Source organism: Rhipicephalus microplus, chromosome X, assembly GCF_043290135.1.
Source record: "Rhipicephalus microplus isolate Deutch F79 chromosome X, USDA_Rmic, whole genome shotgun sequence".
Taxonomy (NCBI): domain Eukaryota; kingdom Metazoa; phylum Arthropoda; class Arachnida; order Ixodida; family Ixodidae; genus Rhipicephalus; species Rhipicephalus microplus.
In genome coordinates, this window is record NC_134710.1 from 396,109,112 (window position 1) to 396,131,083 (window position 21,972).

The window sequence follows — 21,972 nt, forward strand, 5'->3', positions numbered from 1 at the left end:
GATAGCGATTGAGCAGGGAGGTCTGTGGTATCTGGTATAGGCAGCACACGGTGCCCAAGTGGTGCTTAACTCGGGTAGGCTTCATAGCCCCCACTGGTATCAGCTCTGCTTATCTGTGGCTCCCCCGTCACAGCCTAGCCTGGTAAACTCTCTCTGGAAGTAACGCGTGGCTGTTGAGAAAGCAAATTGTCCTCTGCCACTCTAAAATCCTGAAAGCACAGCGTCTATGGATGGCCTTGCGTGGCATGTGTCGTACATTCCTTCTTGTCAGGCGAAAGCTCTATGTTGATCAAAGGGTGGCAGTGGAAGCAATAATCTAAACAAAATGTCTTTCACTTACTGACCTTTTGGGTTCTTACATGCCTAAAAGGCAATTTTTGTTTTTCTTGGTGCAATGTTGCATTTTCTTTGTATTCAAGGCGTGTGACTGTTGCATAGTTATTGATGCACCCCATATGTTTTTCTCTCCCGGTTGTTTTTTGGGTTGTGTTGTTCTGTTTTTACCATGTGATATAGGTAATATTATGACTGTCAACATTGTGCACTGTTTGTCTATTCGACTTCATTATCTATCATTGCAGCCCCGCAGCGGTTGAAGTTCTAGCAGCGTGTTAGCGAAGTTAAGAAGTGCTCATACCTCCGGAACAGCAACGCAAGCTCGTAACATGTGTTGATGGCCACCAGAACTGACGTCTGTTGTTGACATAGTGCTGATAACGCAGAGGGGCACATACCTGAGCTGTAATTTCTGGATTAGTCTTGTTCACACAGCAACTCTGTTGCGAATAAGAGTTAGGACTGCGACTTGCAAGCAAACACTGAATCCTTGGGCATGCCAGTGCTAGACAATGCATGTTTGCCCACACACTGGAAAAGAGGTGCCATTTTTAAACCGCTGCACTGTGTCCTCTATGGGGACGGTGTTTCGAAAGTTATGCGTGCTTCCTTTACGATAGCGCTAACTGTTGGCGGGATGAGGATGGCAGTGCACTTAGGTAGTGGTGTTTTTAATAGACCGGAGCTTTGAGTGTTCGGTCTCCACCGCGTCACTAATGCGGGGAGCCAGTGTGGCTCGCTGATGGCGTTTAATGCACATCTTGCATTTGATTCTACTGCTGATACTGAATGCGCTTTGCATTCGTCATTGATGGCGTATGGGGAACAAGTACTATAATGTGATGCTGCTCACAGTGATGTCGGTATTTTGAACATACGCAACACTTAGTTTTGATTTCACGCCAGAGATTTTAACTCGTTCTGGCATCACAGCTGGTTGGAAATGTGCCTCATGTGAAGAGGCCTTTAAAGTCTGGGATCCATTAGGCCTTTAGATGTTTGTTCGAGAAAGAAAGCTTTTATTCAATGTTGGATGGACTGTACGTTGCTCAAAAGACTGTTTTCTTGCGGCTGTCTGTAAAAATATTGTATTGCATGCGCTGAACGGTATACGATTTTTTTACTGTGACTTTTATATTTGTCTATGTGTGCTTTCTTTAAGAATGACATGACTTTCGCAATCTGGCTGTAATGTTCTGTAGTGTTTGGCCAGTTAGCGATGAATGTTGAAAGTTGTCGTGCGGAGTGAAAAGATGTTGTTTTGTTTGGTTTTACATATAAATGTAAAACAACTGTATATATTCTATGCAGTGACAGTTTGAATTGCTGGGAAGGTTGTGTACCTCAAAGGCATTGCTGTTGTTAGTCAAGCCTACGTATAATTTACCATTCAGTCGTGCGCGGCCTGTTGCAATTTTCGGAAAGAGACGATCTATTGTCAGTTGCAGAGGAGAGTGTGCGATTGCTTTTACATTTAACCAAACTAGATATATAATGACAATCAAGATATTGCCAATGCATAATGTACGCAGCTTGCCATGTGAGGTACTTATGGATCAGGCAGTAACGTCTCCATTTTTCATGTTTGTGTTTACTAAGAATGGACTATTGCAGCACCATTTTTGATAATATTTTCTATTGCCCAATGAGGGAATAGCAATGAAACGTTTCTATTATAATGAATGCTTCATCTGGATCTAACGTTTCTGCTTTCTTTCCCACTCGGAATGAAAATCTTTATTCTCGCAATTAATGTTTCTGTTGTGTTACTGTTGTGTACGCGTCTATATGTTTGTTCCTGTGGGAAAAGCTGTTGTGTTGTGATGAAAGAGAAACTCTTTATCCTTATTCATGTTGTAAATACCAGCCCAATGTGTTTTGTATTATGGTTAACATTTCAACTGGTCTATAAACTCTGTTTTGAAGCTTCTTTCGTTTTATCTGCAATGGGCACCTTCCTGAAGCGTTTGCTTTTGTTAAAGGAGGTTTCTTAAACATAATTTGTTTCGCGAGCAGGGCTGAGAGTTTTCGGTAATGGTTTGAACCAACTGTCGAGAGGGATGTTTTGCTGTACAGTGCATGAACCATTTTCACCATACACAAGTTCGTGAATGCGCCAGTACGTGCATGTATGGTATCATCTTTGCTTTGCTGCCAAATCACGTGTATGTGGACATGATGCATCTTAGCCAATTGTGACTTTTGCATATGTATGCCATATTGAGAAAGCAAAAGATATGGCTTTGCTGCAGTTGGCAGGCTTGTGCTTATCTGGTCTGCGACATTTAATGTATCAATCTATGTGCAAAGGTGTAATACTGTAATAATTACTCAGCGCTCGGAAAGCCTTCGTATGCATGTCTAATTTGTTTCAGCCCAGGCTGTTGGCACCCAGCAAACATTGTTTTAAAGATAAATAGTATGCGTGTTTTTCAGTGTTAGCAACACTTAAAGCAGCTTATTTGTATAGGGGCTTAATCTTTGAAATCACTAATTATACACAAATATCCCTTTTCTGATAATGAGGTGTGTTGTAAATCTGAATTTAACAGTATAGGGCATAAGGTAGTGTTCACACCTTTGTGTTGCACAAAAAGGTGCCTGCTTTGTTTTTTCAGAGTCATACTGACCCGTAAATGGGACATTGAGTGCATTTGTCGGCAGTTGCAAAAATAGTTTTGTCACACGCTCGGTGTCGTCACATTGGGTCACAGCTATGTACATGCTGTAGCTTTTTGAATCTCGCTTTCAACTTACAGCTCATTCATTGCTACTTGCTGTCTGCAAACTGAAAGTTAAGTGCATCTGGTTGCTCGGTTGTGAAAATTGCATCGACTCATCCCAGCAAGAGGAGGTGAAGTCGGCGCTAGTTTGAACAAGGAAAGAGCAGAGATGTACGGCCCACTTCTAAACGTGGAGAATGCACATTCAAATTTCTTTCTAGTGATGTTATGAATGGTCTTCGCCATTCAGATTTACACGTCATGCATTTTTACAGTAACTTCAGCCCCCGTTTGCACAGCTCGGTGTTATAATAGCCACTCTTGTTGTTTTTTGCACATTGTTTAATGCTGTGTTTGTGTAGACATCAAGCGTTCAGTGTCACCATGCCGGCATGCATTAGTACTAGAAAGGGCTTTCTTCTCGGTTTTCACTGAAAAAAAAACGACATGAAGCTCATGGGATAATATCGCGACAGAGCACCCAGTGCCTGTGTAAATAGCACATGTAACTTGCTCTAAATTGTGGTAGTTGTATTGCTTGGTGACGATGGGTAGCATTGCCTTAGGACCTTTAGAAAACAGCATTTTACAATTTTTCTGCACGCAATCGGCCGTGCTACAAAAGATTGTTTAACTCTGTTGCGATGTTGATGTTGTAATATTACCAGTAGTGTCGCAGACTCGCCTCACCCCCTAAAATTAAGTCGCTCACGTCTACCATATCTGAAATTCTGCACTGCAGCACTCTCTTGAGACGGTATTGATATTGCTTTTCATGCCCCTGTGGTAAACATTTGTCAGAACTCTATTAGTTTCTTGCATTTAGTGCTTTTCTTTTACCCATGTTTGATGTTTGTCCTCGTTATTATTCTTTATGCCCGAGTGAGTTGCGTGCTATTTGCAAAAGCACTGCGGGTGGTGCACCCCGGTTACGGGGGATTTTTTCGCACGATTTATTTTGCCGTTGAGGTGTAAAAAGTTGAAGATCTGTTTCTTATTATTTTTTTGAATAAAGGTTGAAAAGTTTCATGCCAACTGTGGACTTTCTGCTGATTTCTTCACAACGCCATAATTTTTGTATGGTTACAGATTTACTCATATGTGAGTACAGCCTTTGTATTAAGGCCGTTTAACCGGTTAAGACACAAATGTGTACTCTGGAAGAACGTTATTGCGGGGAAACTGGAGGCTCAAAAGGTCATTGAGGGGGGATGAAGGGTATTCTCAACGTAACATCAACCGCGTTCAAGTGTCACTTGCAACGTGCTCAAACTCACCACAGTCGCAGAATGCTGACGTCGATGAGTTTCACGCGGAACACGGACACAGCGGCCAGATGCTGCGTCGGCCGCGAGGCGGAATGCAACCGTAGAAGGCGCACGACCGCTTGTGTTGTCATTACAGTTGCTGAATTAATGACGTGAAAACACTCGCTGTTGTCAGTGCATCTAGCGCGCATTCTCTTGTACTTGCTTCGTTGTCGGTGAGCTGTTACTCGCCGTTAATACTCGGACAAAATGATTTCGCCGAAAGTGTCATGCTGGGCCACTGTTGAGCCCTGTTCCATTAGTTTCGGATCGTCACGACACGCGCGCGGAGCAGCTCACGTGCTTTCCGAGCCGGAGAGAGATTCGTGCCTTATGTGGTGCAATTATATACAAATTCCAAATCGGCACGGAGTCGGTCTGCTTTACATTCAGATGTAAACAAAAGAAAAGGATTCGCCCAGTCAAAATGGCCGACTTCCGGCTACATCGCGGCTTCACAACAAGTGACGTCAGGGCCTCTCCTACCTTTCTTTCCTCCGTGCTTCCCGCAGTCTATATTTCTCGGCGGCTGGTTGCGAGTGCGTGGCCGTGGCGCATGCTTAAAAAGTTATGTGTTTGGTGACATTCCAGTCCCGTTTCCTATTCAAAAATTATTTTTTATTGCAAATCGCGTGAAAGTGCGTCACAGTTTTGTGTGTTGACGTGGTCAAAAACTGCACACGCTAATTGGCGACAGATGAACCCAATTTTTTAAACTCTCTCAAATCGAAACTGAAACTGATTATTAATGAGGGGCCTGTAAATAATTATTTGTCGCGTGCTTAGGCAAAATGTGTCGTGTCATGACTAACAGGCCTCCAGCAACACATTGCAGCAAAAAATGCGAGGCCAACGTTTTTGTGTCAGTACCTCTTTAAGGATGAACTCTGAAGGTGATGAAAACTCAATCAGTACAATTGGAATGACCAGAGGAGGGCATGCTATAAGGAACACATTCTCGATCACAATTGGCTCTATTCAAGAAAAAGATATGCAATGGGTGCGACAAATTTGATTCTCGTCGCTGCTACGTTGTCTAACCTGAACGAGATGTAGTTATGCGCAGACGTCGATCAAATTGCGATCTCTCGGCCAGATTATGATGCACTTACAACAATATTCTTGATCTCGATCGGACCTGATCGCGATCAAGAGTGACCGCGTAGCCGCACCAGATACGGATCTGCCCTGATCATAATCAAAGCTTCCCGTTTGACGATGTGCTGCCCATCACACGATACTAAACAGGTAGAGTGGCACTACAGGCACGGCGCATGTTCTATCGCGATCTAGTCCAATTGTGATTATTTTTCTTAGTCGCGATTGCGTTATTAGTGAAAACACATGAGAGAGGGGAAAGAGAGCTAGTCAGTCCAATCACAGTCGTACAAGTACCGAAAACAAAACTGCATCAAGCCAGAACTTATTTTTACCTATGCAGTTTATTAAAACTATTACATGTTGTTTTTATTGATTTTAGTTAATAATAAATTATGTCCAAAGAGTTATGATTAATTAATTATACAAACTCGTTGGTACCGACTGGTGCGTCCCCAAGCGTCGACTTTGTGTTCATGGGCGCGGGTGCAGTGGACAGCGGCAGCCGGAAAATTCGATCTCTCTGCGAACTCATATATAACACAAGAAGATTACCTTGCTGAGTCAGCGATCAGCTCACGAATTTTACTAGTCACACTACCACTTCTTCTTTACCTGATACACTGCAATGATTCAACTTTCAGGAGAATTTCATATAACGATTCCACCACAGATATTCAACAAATTCTATTACTTCTCCCACCCCCTTTTTCTTTTTTTTCCTGACATTGCGCCAAATTAATTTCCCCAGTCAAAACACAGTAATCATATTCCCCTAATCTAGAAAATCTATATGTATTTACTTGCATTAACCACCGGCTTCTTGGCCAATCCCCCTTAGTGGGTGAGAGCCACAAAAGAAAGGAACAAGCAAGCAAGCAAGCAAAATTCGATCGAATTGGTTGCTCGGTGTTCTGTGGTGGGTCTGCGGCGCATAGCAGTCTTGCTTCACTCGCCCTTCTTACTCGTGACGCCGACTGCTGCGTCTCGTCGTCTCTCTGCACGTCATCCTTGTGCCAGAAAACGTTCTCACCGTCATGTGAGTACCATTTCGAAGCACTCGGCGAGCTCGCGCTTTCTTTTCGATGTCATCACGAGTTCCGTCGTGATGTCCTCGTTTGAAAAGCTTTCCGAAACTCAGCTGCCTTACAGAGAGAGCCACGACATTGCCTCGTCAAGGAATTGACAAGAGCAGTGTCTTACATAGAAGAAATTTAACGGCGTTTCAAGAACAGCGCGTCCTTACGCCTCGTTCGCGATCTTTGGCATTAGCTTGGTGCCACTTTTTTGCGAGCTACGTCAATTGCTTGAATTGCATCTGAATACGGCTGCGAGCCCAGACGAGATATTGCTTTTTCCAATGTCGACGGTATTCAGAAGTCTTATGTGCTTTGACTCTGCCGAAGCTCTCTCTCTCGCAGCAAGTGGCGCAGTCTGGTGCCATGTGTTTCCCATTTGATCAATTTGCCGGGTGTAGCTGTCGCACCCCAACACTTCACTTGTTCTACTGACGCCTCTGCATGGTTCAGTAGCGGAAAACGTCTGCTAGCTGCTTAGGTCACAATAACTATCGATATGTGGCTGTTCTGTACGACTTGAATTTGTTCAGATTTCTTCGCTGATGTTGAGGCAGTTTATCGGGAGATTTATGGCTACACGCGTACAATCGCAAGGTGAGGCTACGCGCAAGGTGAGGAATCTGGGGATTTGGTACGTGCGCATAATTCATCGTGTCGCTTTCGGCATATGAAATCTTATCATCGCTGTCATTCAACTTCGTTCATCAATGTCCTACCCCCATCAACTGTACTCACCATTCTGTTATCATTGCAGGTCGGTCAAGAAGTGGTGTCTCCAGGACTTTGAGATTGGTCGGCCACTTGGCAAAGGCAAGTTTGGCAATGTGTACCTCGCACGCGAGAAGACAACCAAGTACGTCGTGGCACTGAAGGTAAGTTTGAAGCTTGTCTGCAGCCGTGTTTTGGCACTGACAAGCATGCCAGCTCAGGCAAGTAATACTTCCTGCATTCTAAACATGTAGCTGCTAACGAACATGGTCGTCCCAGTTTAATTGCGCACTGCAGGTAATGTAATGATAAAATTGCTCACTAACAAATGTATTTGTTTACTGTGCATGTGTTTATTCTTAAATAGCACCTTCCAAGGTCAATGCATCACGAGCAAAGTAGTATGGTGCATAGATAACACCATAGCTAGAGTGTTTATAACGGCATCAAAGGAGTGCTGACACAAATTTTATATATTTTCAGATTCTTGTTGTAAGTAACAACACTGGTGTCGAGTGCCTTAAAAGTAGTGATGTGGTGTTTAAATAGGCGTTGAATATATCAATACCGCTGCTGGTTGTGGAATCGTGGGGGTGATTTCCCAGTAACTTGTCATTGCAGTGTGACGTCACAAGGAGACAATAATTCACGAGGCTAGCAGTGGCAGACCTTTCATGTGCTGGAGGTGCATAAAAAAAGAGATAAGTGAATTGTCATGCAGCAACACCAAAAGCATGCAAGACACTCAGGCATAGAAAATGGCATTCGGTAGCGAAGGCATTGATTTCCTGAATGAAATTTTTTTTCGGCGGCGCTGCTACACGTCCAAAGCGAATGCCAAAGCTACACCTAGGCCAAAGCTTGTCAGATCCACAGCTTAAAGGAAAATGGTGCCTGTCGCATTTATTTTACAGTATCTTCCAGCTGAAGATCTTACAGTATTTTCCGGCTATTGCCAAAACTCAGTTGAATGAGTTTTGGCAATAGCATTAGGTGACGAATGGCATTTGGCCGAATGCCATTTCATTCATCCGTGTGGCACCGCGCGATTGACATTCAATCTTAAGGCATTAAGAGGTAAATGCCATTTTCTCTGCCCGTGTGGCACGGGTATAAGTTCCCAAACTAAGTGAGAATGTGTTGATGGTGATATAGTCATATCGTCTGGATCGGGTTGCCTGTACTCATTGTGTAGGGTAGTCTCAAACAATATTGTCAGGATGAGTCACAAGTACTGGGGGATTTATTAAACCACCAGGTAGCTAGCACTAGGACGATGCGTCAGTCGTGGCTGGCTCTCGAGCAAAGAAGCACGTGATCTTCTTTTTTCCTCCAGATTGAGAGCCGCTCTTGCTGTCAACCCACTACGTGCTGGTGGCATTATCCCCCCTTCCGAAAAGAAAAAAAAAGAAGTACCAAAAAGAGGAAAGGAAAGTACACAGCAGCACCGCGATGCTACTACATAGGCACGTGAAAAAAATGGAAATTCGGATGAAGTGAAAGTAAATATTGAAGAGCGTGCCAACATAGGAAACGTCAATGAACGAGAAAGTAAGTTCACAAAATAAACAAAAAACACAAAAACCGCTGTACGGTAAAGGAAAAGTTACGAACAACGCGCAATAAATGGCTTCATGCACAACACATGAACTACGTCCGGCCTCAGCCGTGTCCTGCTCCGTGCATGGGGTGTTGAGTCCGGAACCACTTCGTAGTTCACGTCACTGACGCGACGTAACACTTTATATGGGCCAAAGTACCGGCTCAGCAACTTTTCACTGAGGCCACGGCGGCGGACGGGCGTCCACACCCAAACTTGATCTCCGGGGCTGTAAAACACTTCTCTGTGGCGGGTATTATAGCGTCGTGCGTCTGCCTGCTGTTGCTGGCCGATGTGCAGTCGCGCGAGCTGCCGGGCTTCCTCGGCACGCTCTGCGAATTCTTCGGCGTCTGTTGCCAACTCGTCTTCGTCCTGACACGGTAGCATTGAGTCTAGCATGGTCTGCACTTCGCGGCCGTAGAGAAGCCGAAATGGCGTGAATCGCGTGGTCTCTTGCACGGCGGTATTATACGCGAAGGTCACGTAAGGCAAGATCCGGTCCCACGTTTTGTGCTGTACGTCGATGTAAATTGAGATCATGTCTGCGAGGGTCTTATTCAGTCGTTCAGTAAGTCCGTTGGTTTGCGGGTGGTACGCAGTTGTCCTTCGGTGTCTGGTGTTGCTCAGTTTGAAAACTTCGTCCGTAAGCTGCGCCGTGAATGCCGTCCCTCTGTCCGTTATTACACTGGAAGGAGCACCGTGTCGTAACACAATGTGGCGCATGAAAAATTGTGCTACCTCAGAAGCCGTGGCTCGTGGGATCGCCTGGGTTTCAGTGTAGCGTGTTAAATAGTCGGTCGCGACGATCACCCATTTGTTGCTGTCCGCAGACATAGGAAATGGCCCCAGAATGTCCATGCCGACTTGGTCGAACGGCGTGCAGGGTGCTTCAATGGGCTGAAGCAAACCAGCTGGCTTAACAGACGGTTGCTTTCGGCGCTGACATTCCCGACAGCTCTTTACGTACTTCTTTACGCTTGCTGAAAGTCCTGGCCAATAGTACCTCTCGCTCACTCTGGCAAGTGTCCTTGAGTAGCCCAGATGACCGGATGTGGGTTCGTCATGGCAAGCGAAGAGGACGTCGTCTCGAATGTCTCGAGGAACCACCAGGAGGTAAGCACGATTGTTCGAACGAGCGTTCTTCTTGTAGAGCACACCGTCTCGTAGGCAGAACGACGTCAACGAGCGGGATAAATGACGTGGTATGATTGCGCCCTGGCCCTCTAAATGATCAATGATTGGACGAATCTCTGCATCATCTCGCTGTCGTTTGCTCAAGTCTGATGCACTAACGGCGCCCAGAAAGCCTTCGTCTTCCTCTGCTTCCTGACTGACGACATGAAGGGGTGCGCGTGACAGTGTGTCAGCGTCTTCATGCTTACGGCCGGACTTATGGACGATGGTGACATCAAATTCCTGTAGCCGCAAACTCCACCGTGCTAGCCGACCTGAAGGGTCACGCAGGCTTGCCAACCAAGAGAGCGCGTGATGGTCCGTCACTATCTTGAAGGGACGACCATAAAGGTACGGGCGGAACTTGGTGATTGCCCACACGACTGCGAGGCACTCTTTCTCCGTAGTGGAATAATTCGCCTCGGCACGGGATAGAGAGCGGCTGGCGTAGGCTATCACTCTTTCGATGTCCTCTTGACGCTGAACGAGCACTGCACCCAATGTTATTAGCGTCGGTATAGACCTCCGTGTCAGCATCATCGTCGAAATGAGCGAGAACGGGCGCTGATTGCATGCGCTGTCGCAGCTCATCAAAAGCTGCTTGTTGCTCGTTTTCCCAGACAAACGGTGTGTCGTCCCTTGTGAGACGAGTCAGAGGTTCTGCTATCTGTGAAAAGCCATGAATGAATCGGCGATAGTAGGCGCACAAACCAAGTAAGCGCCGGACGGCTTTCTTATCGAAAGGAGCTGGTAATTCGGCAACAGCGGCAAGCTTGTCCGGATCGGGACGGATTCCTTCGGCGCTAACTACATGTCCAAGAAATTTTAGTTCTTTATAGCCGAAGTGGCACTTCTGTGGCTTTAGTGTGAGGTCCGCCGATCGGATAGCCTCCAGCACGCTGCGCAGGCGGTGAAGGTGCTGCTCAAACGTGGTAGAGAAGACCACCACATCATCAAGGTAGACAAGACAAGTCTGCCACTTGAGCCCTGCGAGGACAGTGTCCATTATTCGCTGGAAAGTTGCCGGTGCTGAACACAAGCCAAAAGGAAGCACTCGAAATTGGTATAGGCCGTCTGGAGTCACAAAGGCTGTTTTCTCACGGTCTCGCTGATCTACTTCCATTTTCCAATACCCGCTTTTGAGATCGAGAGAAGTGAAATAATGGGCACGACGAAGTCTATCCAGTGAATCGTCGATACGTGGCAGCGGATACACATCCTTTTTCGTCACGTTGTTAAGCTTTCGGTAGTCGACGCAGAAGCGTAGCGACCCGTCCTTCTTTTTGACAAGTACGACAAGAGATGACCACGGGCTGTTAGATGGTTCAATAACGCCATCGTCAAGCATCTCGGTGACTTGCGTACGTATTGCTTCACGTTCTTTGGCCGACACGCGGTAGGGGTTCTGGTGTATCGGACGTGCGTCCTCGTACGTGATGATCCTGTGTTGAGTGATGGACGGCTGGCGGATCTTTGAGCAAGTTGCGAAGCAAGACCTGAACTCGAACAAGAGCGCTCGTAGTGCAGTCTGGTTAACGGTGGACAGATCAGGATTGATGTCAATATTACTCATTGACGTGTCGGCGGTATCCACTATTTCCGACGTGAAACAGTTGGTGACGTTTGCTACTTCGTGGGCAAACGCTATCGAAGTGCCACGGAAAAGATGTCGATGCTCGTTGCTAAAGTTGGTTACGAGCAATTCAGATCGACCATCACGAAGGTGTATTACACTTCTAGCTACACAAATGCCTTGCTGCAGGAGGTGTTCTAAATTTGTCTCAGCCACCACATCGCCATCGCCCAAACCACAGCATGTTACGTCGACTAGAACACTTGTTCGTGGAGGAAGCGTCACACTCTGTTCAGAAATACGGAGTACGTCGACACGCCTTCCACCATCCTGCACGTTGATTGCTCGCTGGGCTGAGAACGTGACGCGGCGCTCTTGCAGATCAATGATAGCTCCATTTTCTTGTAGAAAGTCAACTCCCAGAATGACGTCACGGGAACATTCGCGTAGAACAAGGCTGCTTGCTACGAATGTGTACCCTTGAATCTGTATTCTAGTTGTGCAGGCACCCAGTGGAGTACCGACGTGGCCACCAGCTGTCCGAATCTGCGAGTTATGCCACGGCGTGATGACTTTCTTCAGCTGCGTTGTCAGTTTCCCGCTCAGTATGGAATAGTCTGCGCCGGTGTCCACTAACGCATTAACTGCACAACCATCAATTATCACTACTATGTCGAGTGAAAGTCGGCCATCCTTTGCAGCAGTATGTGATGTCGGGCCGGTTTCTGTACAGTTCTGCGTCAATAGGAGGTCTTCAGCGCTTCGACGTTCAGCGACCCCGCCCCCAGAGGTCGCTTTGGCTAGTTTTCCCGTCGGGGGCTGGGAGACCGTGTGGTGGAATACCGCTGGGGCGTTGATGGATATCGCCTCGGTGATGGCGAGCGCGACTGGCACCCGGCAGATGGTGGTGCATGCTGCTGGGAGAGGTAGTTTTCGATGTCGCGCGGTCTCTGGCCGTAACGGGGTGGCGGTGAGTACGCAGAGAAGCCACAAAGCCCAAGATGGCGATATGGGCACTGGCGGTACAAGTGATCAGCTTCTCCGCAGTGAAAGCACAGAGGCCGGCGATCAGGTGTGCGCCAAACACCAGACTTTCGAGGAGACGTGCGCCGATCGTCGATGTACTGAACTGGTTGCACTGAACGATGGGCGACAGAAGCACCAGAGACAAAGGCCAACGGTGGTGGCGTGTACGTGCCTTCGTAGTACTGTATGTGCTGCGCTGACTGTAGTGAAACAGCAGGAACAGGATGGACGAATAATGGCGGCGTTGCAGCAGGGCGTTTCAAGGCTTCCGAGTAGGTTGTCTCACGGCGGTATTCAGCAGAAGCTGGCACAGCTGTATCATGAGGCAAGGTGTCCCGGAGGGCCTGGTGCAGCTCATCCTTGATCACAGTTGCAATAGAGTTGACTGTAGGATGAGGTGTTACACCAGCCTTTTGTAACTCTTCACGTACTATATCACGGATGAGTTCACGTAGACAGTCGTTGTTGGTTCTAGTGGCGGTGAAAATGTCGGCAGTAGACATGCCACTGACTTGCCTGTCGTATTGGTTGGATCGCTGCTGCAGCATTTTATCCATTGTCACGGCCTCGGACAAGAACTCCGCGACCGTCTTAGGAGGACTTCGCACGAGGCCGGCAAAAAACTGGTCCTTGACACCGCGCATCAAGTGACGCAACTTCTTGTCCTCCGTCATTCTTGAATCGGCCCGTCGGAAGAGGCGCGTCATGTCTTCGACGAACGTGGTCACAGTTTCGTTTGGCAGCTGGACGCGGGCCAGAATAGCTCGTTCAGCTCGTTCTTGGCGATCAGCGCTGGCATACGTCTGCAGAAGTCTACGAGAGAATTCGGGCCACGTCGTCAGCTGTTCCTCTCGGTTTTGATACCACGTACGTGCCCCGTCTTCGAGATAGAAGTAGACACGACCCAGTTTCGCCGCGTCGTCCCACTGATTCAAGGTGGCTACGCGATCGAAATCCGCCAACCAGTCCTCAACGTCCTCGTGCTCCGAGCCATGGAACGTCGCCGGTGCGCGTGGGCTTTCCAACGTGTAGCGGTTCGACGTCGTGCTTCCCGTGCCGGTTGCCGAGGTTTGCACCGAAGCGCTGGTCATGTTTGTCGACGCGGTGGGAGCAGTATCGTCGGCTTCCGGAGGCAATCCCCTAATTTGGCGGCTGGTCCGATGCACGGGAGTATTGACTGGCACTGGACTCGTATCGCGGCTTCCTGGGGGGGTCTGCAGCATCCGTGAGACTACCCAGCACTTCCACCAGTTTGTCACGATGAGTCACAAGTACTGGGGGATTTATTAAACCACCAGGTAGCTAGCACTAGGACGATGCGTCAGTCGTGGCTGGCTCTCGAGCAAAGAAGCACGCGATCTTTTTTTTCCTCCAGATTGAGAGCCGCTTTTGCTGTCAACCCACTACGTGCTGGTGGCAATATTTAAGAAAATAGCAATGCTATAATGTCAAACAAGAACACCTGACAATTTTTCACATGATCAATTTTATCTTACTGATGTTGGCACCATTACCTGCCCATCCTTGCTCCAGCAATGTGTAAATAACCATTGTGAAACTTTTTAGTTTGCAAATCATGTGAAAGATTGTTAACCCACCCCTCATGTAATATCTGCATCGGGTGACCCTTAAGGTGAATAAACTGAGTTGAATTGATTCGTTGAGGTAATGTTCATTGTGGTGGACTGGCTTGCAGAAAATCAGCGACAAAAACTTGAAGGTCAAAGTAAAATATTTCATGTGTGTTGACTTACTTCGGTGTGTGGAGAGCAATAATTTTGCTTTGTGAGAAAACGAAAAACGTCCCTTTTGCAATGCCTCAAAATCGCATCTGTGTGGCTTCATGCAAACAGCTGGGTCGTATAGAAACTGTTGAAATGTCAAATCGAATAGCGTGCACCCTTCCAGAGAAAGTTGCAGTTTGAATGAGAGCCGAGATGATATGCTCAATTTCCCTATGCAACGCTCACTGCTTCCGTACAACAAAACAAACTCTGACCTTGACATGACTTCATCTCATCTGGAACACACAACTGCTTTCCCTGTAAAGGTACCTCAATGAAAAAACGCCAGGCCTGCGCGGAAAGTGCAGCACAGTTACAGCGAAAGCTAGAAAGCGACCTTTCAGAGCCTTTTCTAAACACTCATTGGATAATTGCTGCAAGCACTCTTGCTGGGTACCCACTACAGCATTAATGATAATAATTTCTGGGCAGTAGGCCGGCATTCGCTTTGCTATCCTTCGTCATTCTTCTTAGAAGTTTGGTATCTGCTACACACTTGCAAGGAAATTTGTGCCTATTGTTCATGCAGTGGCTGACGATGACAAGGAATCATGGCTGAAGTGGGTATGCGCCACAGTGAATAGGTGATCAAGAAAAAGATATTGTAGTGGGTTAGAGCATTGGAGGACCCACTCGTTACACTATTGTCATTGTCGGACACCTGGTTGTTCTTTTGCTGTTATAAAACACTTCTTTACTCATTTCAATGCGATTCCTTTCCCGGCGTCAAGACTGCCAAAGGAAAGTTAGTGAACAAGTCTCAAGCACCGGCACGAATGAATGGTAGAGCTATGGGCTGCTACGCAACGGACCCTGGTTCGAGCCCCACTGTGTCATTGGTGCTAGATTTTTTAGGGGCCAAGCTCCTTAGGGCGTGGGTCTGTACATCCCATGGGGTTTGTTGTTGGTGAAGTATATGGGCACCAATGGCGGTACTTGTAGTTGATTATGCTTGTATTTGATAAAGTTTAAACTAGATCGCGATACTTGTGGTTTATAAGCTTAAAACATAATAAATTTAAAACTACATGGCGGTTCTTGTAGTTGATGATGAAAGGTGTGAGATGTTGTAATATGAATTCTGTCACATGAAGAACGTATCATTGGTGGAGTGCATTTGTTCGGCGACGTACGCTAGGGGAGCTTTTTAATGAAATTTTTTCGCTGTTGGCGCGCGCTCAGAGTCGTTGAGTGATTCTAGAAGAAGAAAGAAGGCACCTAATTTCTGTCTGCATCATGAGCCACATGGCGCAGTGCCTACACGCTCGGAGTCATTGGATGGACACGGCTGCGGAGCGTAAATCGCTCAAGGTTGCTGCGGCGCTTGCTCGCAGGTAGAATTCTAATGTGTGAACTCGCGAGGCAGGTGAGCAGTTCCTATACAGGAACCGGTCACTCTTCATTTCAAGGACCATAAAGCCATCATAATGAAGGGACATCGCAAGCCATTCATCGTCTCTAAGAACAAATAAAAGTTGATTTATATATATACACACACAGTGTTTCTCACGATCTACTTATATCATGATCGACTGGGCGAATTACACACGGAAAATTCACGGCTTTACTGATGATACTCTCCGGAGCTTTGCCCACTCGTCATCATTCACCCCGTGGATATGCTGTGATTTTTTTGGTCTTTTTTCCTGCGAAGTGGTTACGGACACCGGCGGGAGAGGCGAACAAAGAACTACGGCACCACCCGTGACCCGAGTAGTGATCTCATAACAGCTTCCGCTTTAAATGAAAGTGGTGGTCCGCTGGGGTGATATGGTGGTTGCACTGCTCAGCTCCCGACTCGAAAGTCGGTGGTTCGATGTTAGCTGCAGTGGTTGCATTTCTACGGAGGCGAAATGCTAAAGACTCGTGCAACGTGTGACATCTATGCACATTAAGGTTGAGCAAGACTTCGTTTTGTCGGAAAACTTGATTTTGAGATTTCTCAATCGTCTGACGCAGAATTTTTTTATCTCTCAGAAAATTTGTCACCCTTGAGTGCTCGCAGTTCCAAAAATCATTTTTGGGCCTTCTTCTTTGAAAGTGTGACAGAAAATGTGGGTGTACCTCTACGTTGTTTCCGAGTTTGAGTACCTTTTTCTGGGGAGCTTCATGACATAAACAAAGATTCTCCCACATGTTTCTTAGCGGTACTTACATAACTAAAACTGAAGCCTAGGCACTGCATTTATATATTTTTTATTATAAAAGATAACCTTCATATGTGGCAACTGTGATGCAGTGACAAGTCTAAAAAAGCAGTTTTCGTAGTCTGCTCGCAATTTTAGTTCCACTTCAATAAACCTTCGATAGCTGCCCTTGTGCGAAATTGCAGTGATCTGCAGGTAGTGTATATTAACAAGAAGAACAAGAAAAACTAAAACAGTATACAGAACACTATCTACAATTTAAAAATATTTTTGGGTTGTAATGCAACCCGCGTGTATTTTAAAAATTTTTTGCAGAATTTATAGCCATAGCTTTTTAAAATCTGCTCTACAGTCAAATAATAAAACTCTCTAAGTCTCTGAGGGTGGCGATTTGGGCTTGTTGGTATGGTTGCATGATGATGGATGGTAGCGCAGACAACGAACACGGACAAGAGAAGGCACATAGACACAACACAGCGCTAAGAGCGCTGTGTTGTGTCTATGTGCCTTCTCTTGTCCGTGTTCGTTGTCTGCGCTACCATCCACCATCATCTCTAAGTCTCGCTCCATGTTAAGAGGAACATTAGGTGGTGTAAATTTGTGGGGCCCTCTTCTGTGGAGTCACTCATAATGGGGCGGGGGGGGGGGGGGTATATGCTACACATCGTGAATGAATGAGAAACCATCACAGACGACGTAGGCGATCACGCTTGTGTTGTTGTGATCGCTTCGGCAGGAGCGGGCCCCTGGCTTGCCATGGTGGAAAAAACCAAACCTTGGCCACTTCGAAGTTTACTCATGTCATGTTGTTGCCAACATCTCCGCCAAATGTCGCGGGGTTGAGAGTATGAATGAAAGATATATATATATTTACAAAATATAAAGGTAGAATTTCGGGAAGCTGCAGGCAAAATGGCGGGACAACAACACAAGTGAGATCACCTTCGTTGTCTCCATCGTCCGTCTGATGGTTCCTCATTCGTTCCTAATGTCACACAACAATATTGTGGTTTTGGTGCGAAACCGTACAAATGATTTATTATTAAAGGGGCCCTGCAACACTTTTTGAGCATGCTCATAAAACACTGCCGATCAGTAGTAGAGGCTCCTGACAACACTTGAGCAAAATATTATGGCGCAACATATGGCCTGGAATTCACAGTGAATTATCAAGGTCAGCTAAAAATTGCTTTCTTTTATGTCGTCAATTGACGGAAGATGCTCAAAAATCACTCGTAGTAAGCCCACCTATCAGCCATTAGCTGATTTGAACGTGGTACACTCGGTTGTTACAGAGATCGTCGCGATATGCTGCGCGATCACACTGAAAAAGCCGCAAATTCAAAAAAAAAATTAAAAAATTCCTCAAGGTCACGACGCGTCGCGTGACATATTTTGTTTGCCTTGGCCATCCCTCTCTGCTTAGCTTGTAGCGCTTTTGTCGGGACGAGAGGAGAGATAATGTAATTGTAGCATACAGCAAATTTTTGTAACTCCACTCGCACTGGACGGATTCTTAGAAATTTTCTGGCGTTGAATTTGTGAGGCAATAAACATTTCCTGTGAATTCGTTCCATGGTTACTTTAAAAAGTGTTTCAGGGCCCCTTTAAAAGCAAGTGCTGTGGTTCGGTGCGGGAATGTGTCATGAGTGCTAGGATCTGGCGCATGGGAGAATGCTAAAATGAGCAGCGCTTCAGGGCACTGATCGTTGAGAAGTCTGTAAAGAGTAAAACTAGTCTCTGTGTGATGTGCCTACTTTTGATACTTCATGAATATTTTGAAAACTGCTGATTTACACTGCAGGATCTGCTAGGTTGCTAAAGAAAGCTAAAAATGGATGATAGTGGCCTTGACAGGCTTTCATTAGGGCTATGCTACCACGTTTAAATGAGCAGTGGTAACGTACGGTTATTTTGTGTAAAAGTACAGTGCAAGCTGCATAAAAACTCATTTGCATATATTATAACGCTCAAGTGACCGTGACAGCTTTTGCAATGAACAATACGATTTACTAACATAATGTAGTAAGATAACATGATATGTGATGCCAACAGGCAAAAAATATTCCACGCTTGCTGTAATACCTGCTGACTGCGCTGACTGACACTCTCGTGTTTAAATGCACGCACACACCCCATAAAGTGGACGGAGGGATGACCGCTGGTGTAGCTCATTAGGTAGAGCATCAGATGCATTATTCTAAAGTCAAAGGTTTGGTCCCTGCTCGTGGCGAGTTATCTCTTCATATGCTTTTCTTTCTCAACATGTAAATTTCAATTATTTCTAATAACATTTCATGTTAGGCTTGTGCGAGTAGTAAATTCTAGGTTCAAAGTGAATAGTGATCTTAGTAGAATAATTTTGAAGAGAATTCGAATAGTATATGTGATATACAAAGAAAAATGGACATATTTATCGTCACCTAACTAACCTGTACATTATTTCTTCAAAATTGAAATAGGACCTCTATTTCTTTTGTTCAAAGAAAGTCAAAATAACTTTGAGTAGTAACAGGATTTAACTTTCAGTAGGGTGTGAGTGATGACCTGTAAAATACGTAAGATATCAAAATTTATTTACTTACGAGCATATAAGCAGTCATAACAAGCTTTTAGGCTTAATTAAATGATAAATTGATTTGAGGGTAATATGCTTATTGAAAAGTGCCTTGCAACACTTGTTCAAGTAGCCATGGAATGGCTTCAGTAACGAAGCTTATTGCCTCGTGAATTCACCACAGCAAAAATTTTTAGAATTTGTCCAGTACAAGCGGAGTTGCAAAGATTTGTTTCCCACTGCAGTTGCATTCTCTTCTCTCGTCCTGACAAAAGAGGAGGAAGCTAAGCAAGGAGGGATGGCACTGGGAAAGAAGATCACGCTCTTTTTTTCTTTTCTTCGAATACGCAACCTTTCAATGTTATCCCGCACGTTCATGTAGACAAGTTGCGGCTGTCTGCAGCAACCCCTAGTAATGACTGAGCGCACCATGCTCAAATCAGCCAGTGGCTGATACAATGGTTGTGACGAGTGATTGTTGAGCTTGTGGTATCATTTGCTGAGAGAAGAGAGCAGTTTTTAGCTGACTGAGAATTTATTGTGAATTCAAGGCCGTGTACTGCGCTATAAAATTTGGCTTGCATGTTCTCGTTAGCCTCGAGTGCTGATTGGCAGCATTTTCTGACCATGCTCAAGAAATGTTGCGGGACACTTTAAATTTGAGGGGGAGGGGGGCTTCGCGGCAGAGCGGATTTCTCCTGGACAGGTACTTTTTTGGCTTAGCATTATTACACTACAGAAAAGTTGCTTTTAAAGGCAGTTGCGTGCGGAATAATATACTATACATTTATTGGTTCATTGCGAATACGTTGAAATGTTCAATAATTTGAATTTGAATACACTACTATCATTCACACAAGCCTATCTCATTTGCTTTCTTTGGCATCGTTATCTATTACCTTGTATTATTATAATTATAACGTCAAGCAGTAACTACTGACTTAGTGGAATAAAGCTTCTTTGATGCCCCGTTACGGATGTCTAGTGGCTAAGGTACTCGGCTGCTGACCCGCAGGTCGCGAGTTCAAATCACGGTTGAAGTGGCTGCATTTCGGATGGAGGCGGAAATGTTGTAGGCCCGTGTACTCAGATTTGGGTGCACGTTAAAGAATCTCAGGTGGTCAAAATTTCCGGAGCCCTCTACTGCGGCGTCTCTCATAATCAAATAGTTGTTTTGAGACGTTAAAACCCACAAATCAATCAAATCAATCAAAGCTTCTTTGATGTTTTCCCCTATTCTATATATAGTGAAAGAAGCACATTTGATCTCATAAGATGAACATCACAAATTGGAGTTGTAAAACTTGTGAACATAGAAATGATTGCTGGCGCTTCGGTATTCTCAAAGGTGCATGAGCAGTGGCAATCGCTATTACTTGGTGACACTTGTGTAAATGACAGATCGGCTCATCTCGAGACGTACAGTATTGTCAAATTTTACTGCACTGTTGTGTGCATATGACCACTGTTGTTTCGTAAAGTCCATCGAATGAGAACCAAACTGAGCGTGATGCTCTTTGCTCAGGTCATGTTCAAGTCTCAGCTTCAGAAGAGCGGAATGGAGCATCAACTTCGACGGGAGATTGAGATCCAGTCTCATCTCAGGTGAGCTTAATTTTTGACGCTGAATGTAGTGCGGCTATCATACACAATGAGACGTTGTCAGGCTTGTTACGCCATCCAATGTAAGTTCTTCCGTAACAGCGATGACCGCGCCACTGTTTTTCTTTTTATCTCTAAATATGACAGCTTACGGCAGATATCTGTTTTCCTCGCCTGCGTTGTTAAGGTACGAGGCCAAGAGTCAAAAATGTTTTTTTTAAGGCAATAATCACTACAGAATATTAGTCTGCAATATAAAGCACACCATTTTAGGCACATGTGAGCATTATAAACAATCACATTTTTTGTAACCTTTTCATAATTAAAAAGATTTTTTAAAGGTAGGCCTTACACCAATACTTGTAACTCAAGTTTTACTTGTAACTCAGAATATTATTTTTGTAGGGACATAGGGAAATAAAAAGCTTTAGCCTGTGCAGTGAACCAAAACAAATGAGATCTGGTGAATATTTTGAAAAAATTCTTATTGAATGAATACCCAGAAATTATCTACTAGTACTAAAGGCACATAAGTATAACAGGCAGCCATATTTAAGGGGGGAGGTGGCATTGAAAAAAACTTTTGGTTTGTTGACCTACAGCAATGAAATTTGGCATGCATACTCATAAGTGTCTCGAATTGGGAAATATGCAGTTTCATCATGATATCTTCAGCAGTTCTCAAGTTACATAATGCTGCACGATACAAATACATGGTCTGCTCGTGGAAAGGCCAGGAAGCTGCTGGCCTTTCCTGGCATGAAAACATGCCAGGAAGCTGCGAATGGTGTTGATCTTTAGTCAAAAGAAAGCTACAGGGTATGACACTCTCAGAAGTTTTTATTAAGTACTCTTCTTTTAGAGATCATCATGGCTGCCGACATACATTGTCAGAAACAGTGGCAGGAACAAATCATCGTCTAGAAAAATAACAGGGCCATAAAACAGAAAGTCAAGATTGCTGTACCCACAAGCAGTGTTCAGGAATTCAGGGTAAAAAACAGAATCAAAATCGGTCCAATTGTTCCCGTGCAAATTTTTCCACGAGCAATGCACAATGTCCAAAATACACTTGTGAGAAAAAGCCTGTCGAAGTTTTCGACAGGCGTTTTTCAATGAACTTTTTTTGTTTCTCGTTGAATATTGATGAAAATTGGCACCGACACTAACAATGACCTCACAATGCTTTCAAAAAAATTTTGAAGTGATACCACAAATATTTTACGAGAAACAAATTATTTCTTCATTGAACCATGTGG

General features: G+C 45.2%; 1 protein-coding gene across 1 annotated transcript in view; it reads left to right on the forward strand.

The window, feature by feature from the left end:
- The first annotated feature begins 6,406 nt into the window (after positions 1–6,406).
- LOC142777354 (aurora kinase A-B-like) overlaps positions 6,407–21,972 on the forward strand; it is a 29,352-nt gene continuing 13,786 nt past the window's right edge. The window contains exons 1-3 of the mRNA XM_075881676.1: positions 6,407–6,503; positions 7,298–7,415; positions 20,637–20,716. Of these exons, the coding sequence (XP_075737791.1) occupies positions 6,502–6,503; positions 7,298–7,415; positions 20,637–20,716 (200 nt within the window). The 5' untranslated portion in view covers positions 6,407–6,501. The remainder of the gene's footprint in view (positions 6,504–7,297; positions 7,416–20,636; positions 20,717–21,972) is intronic.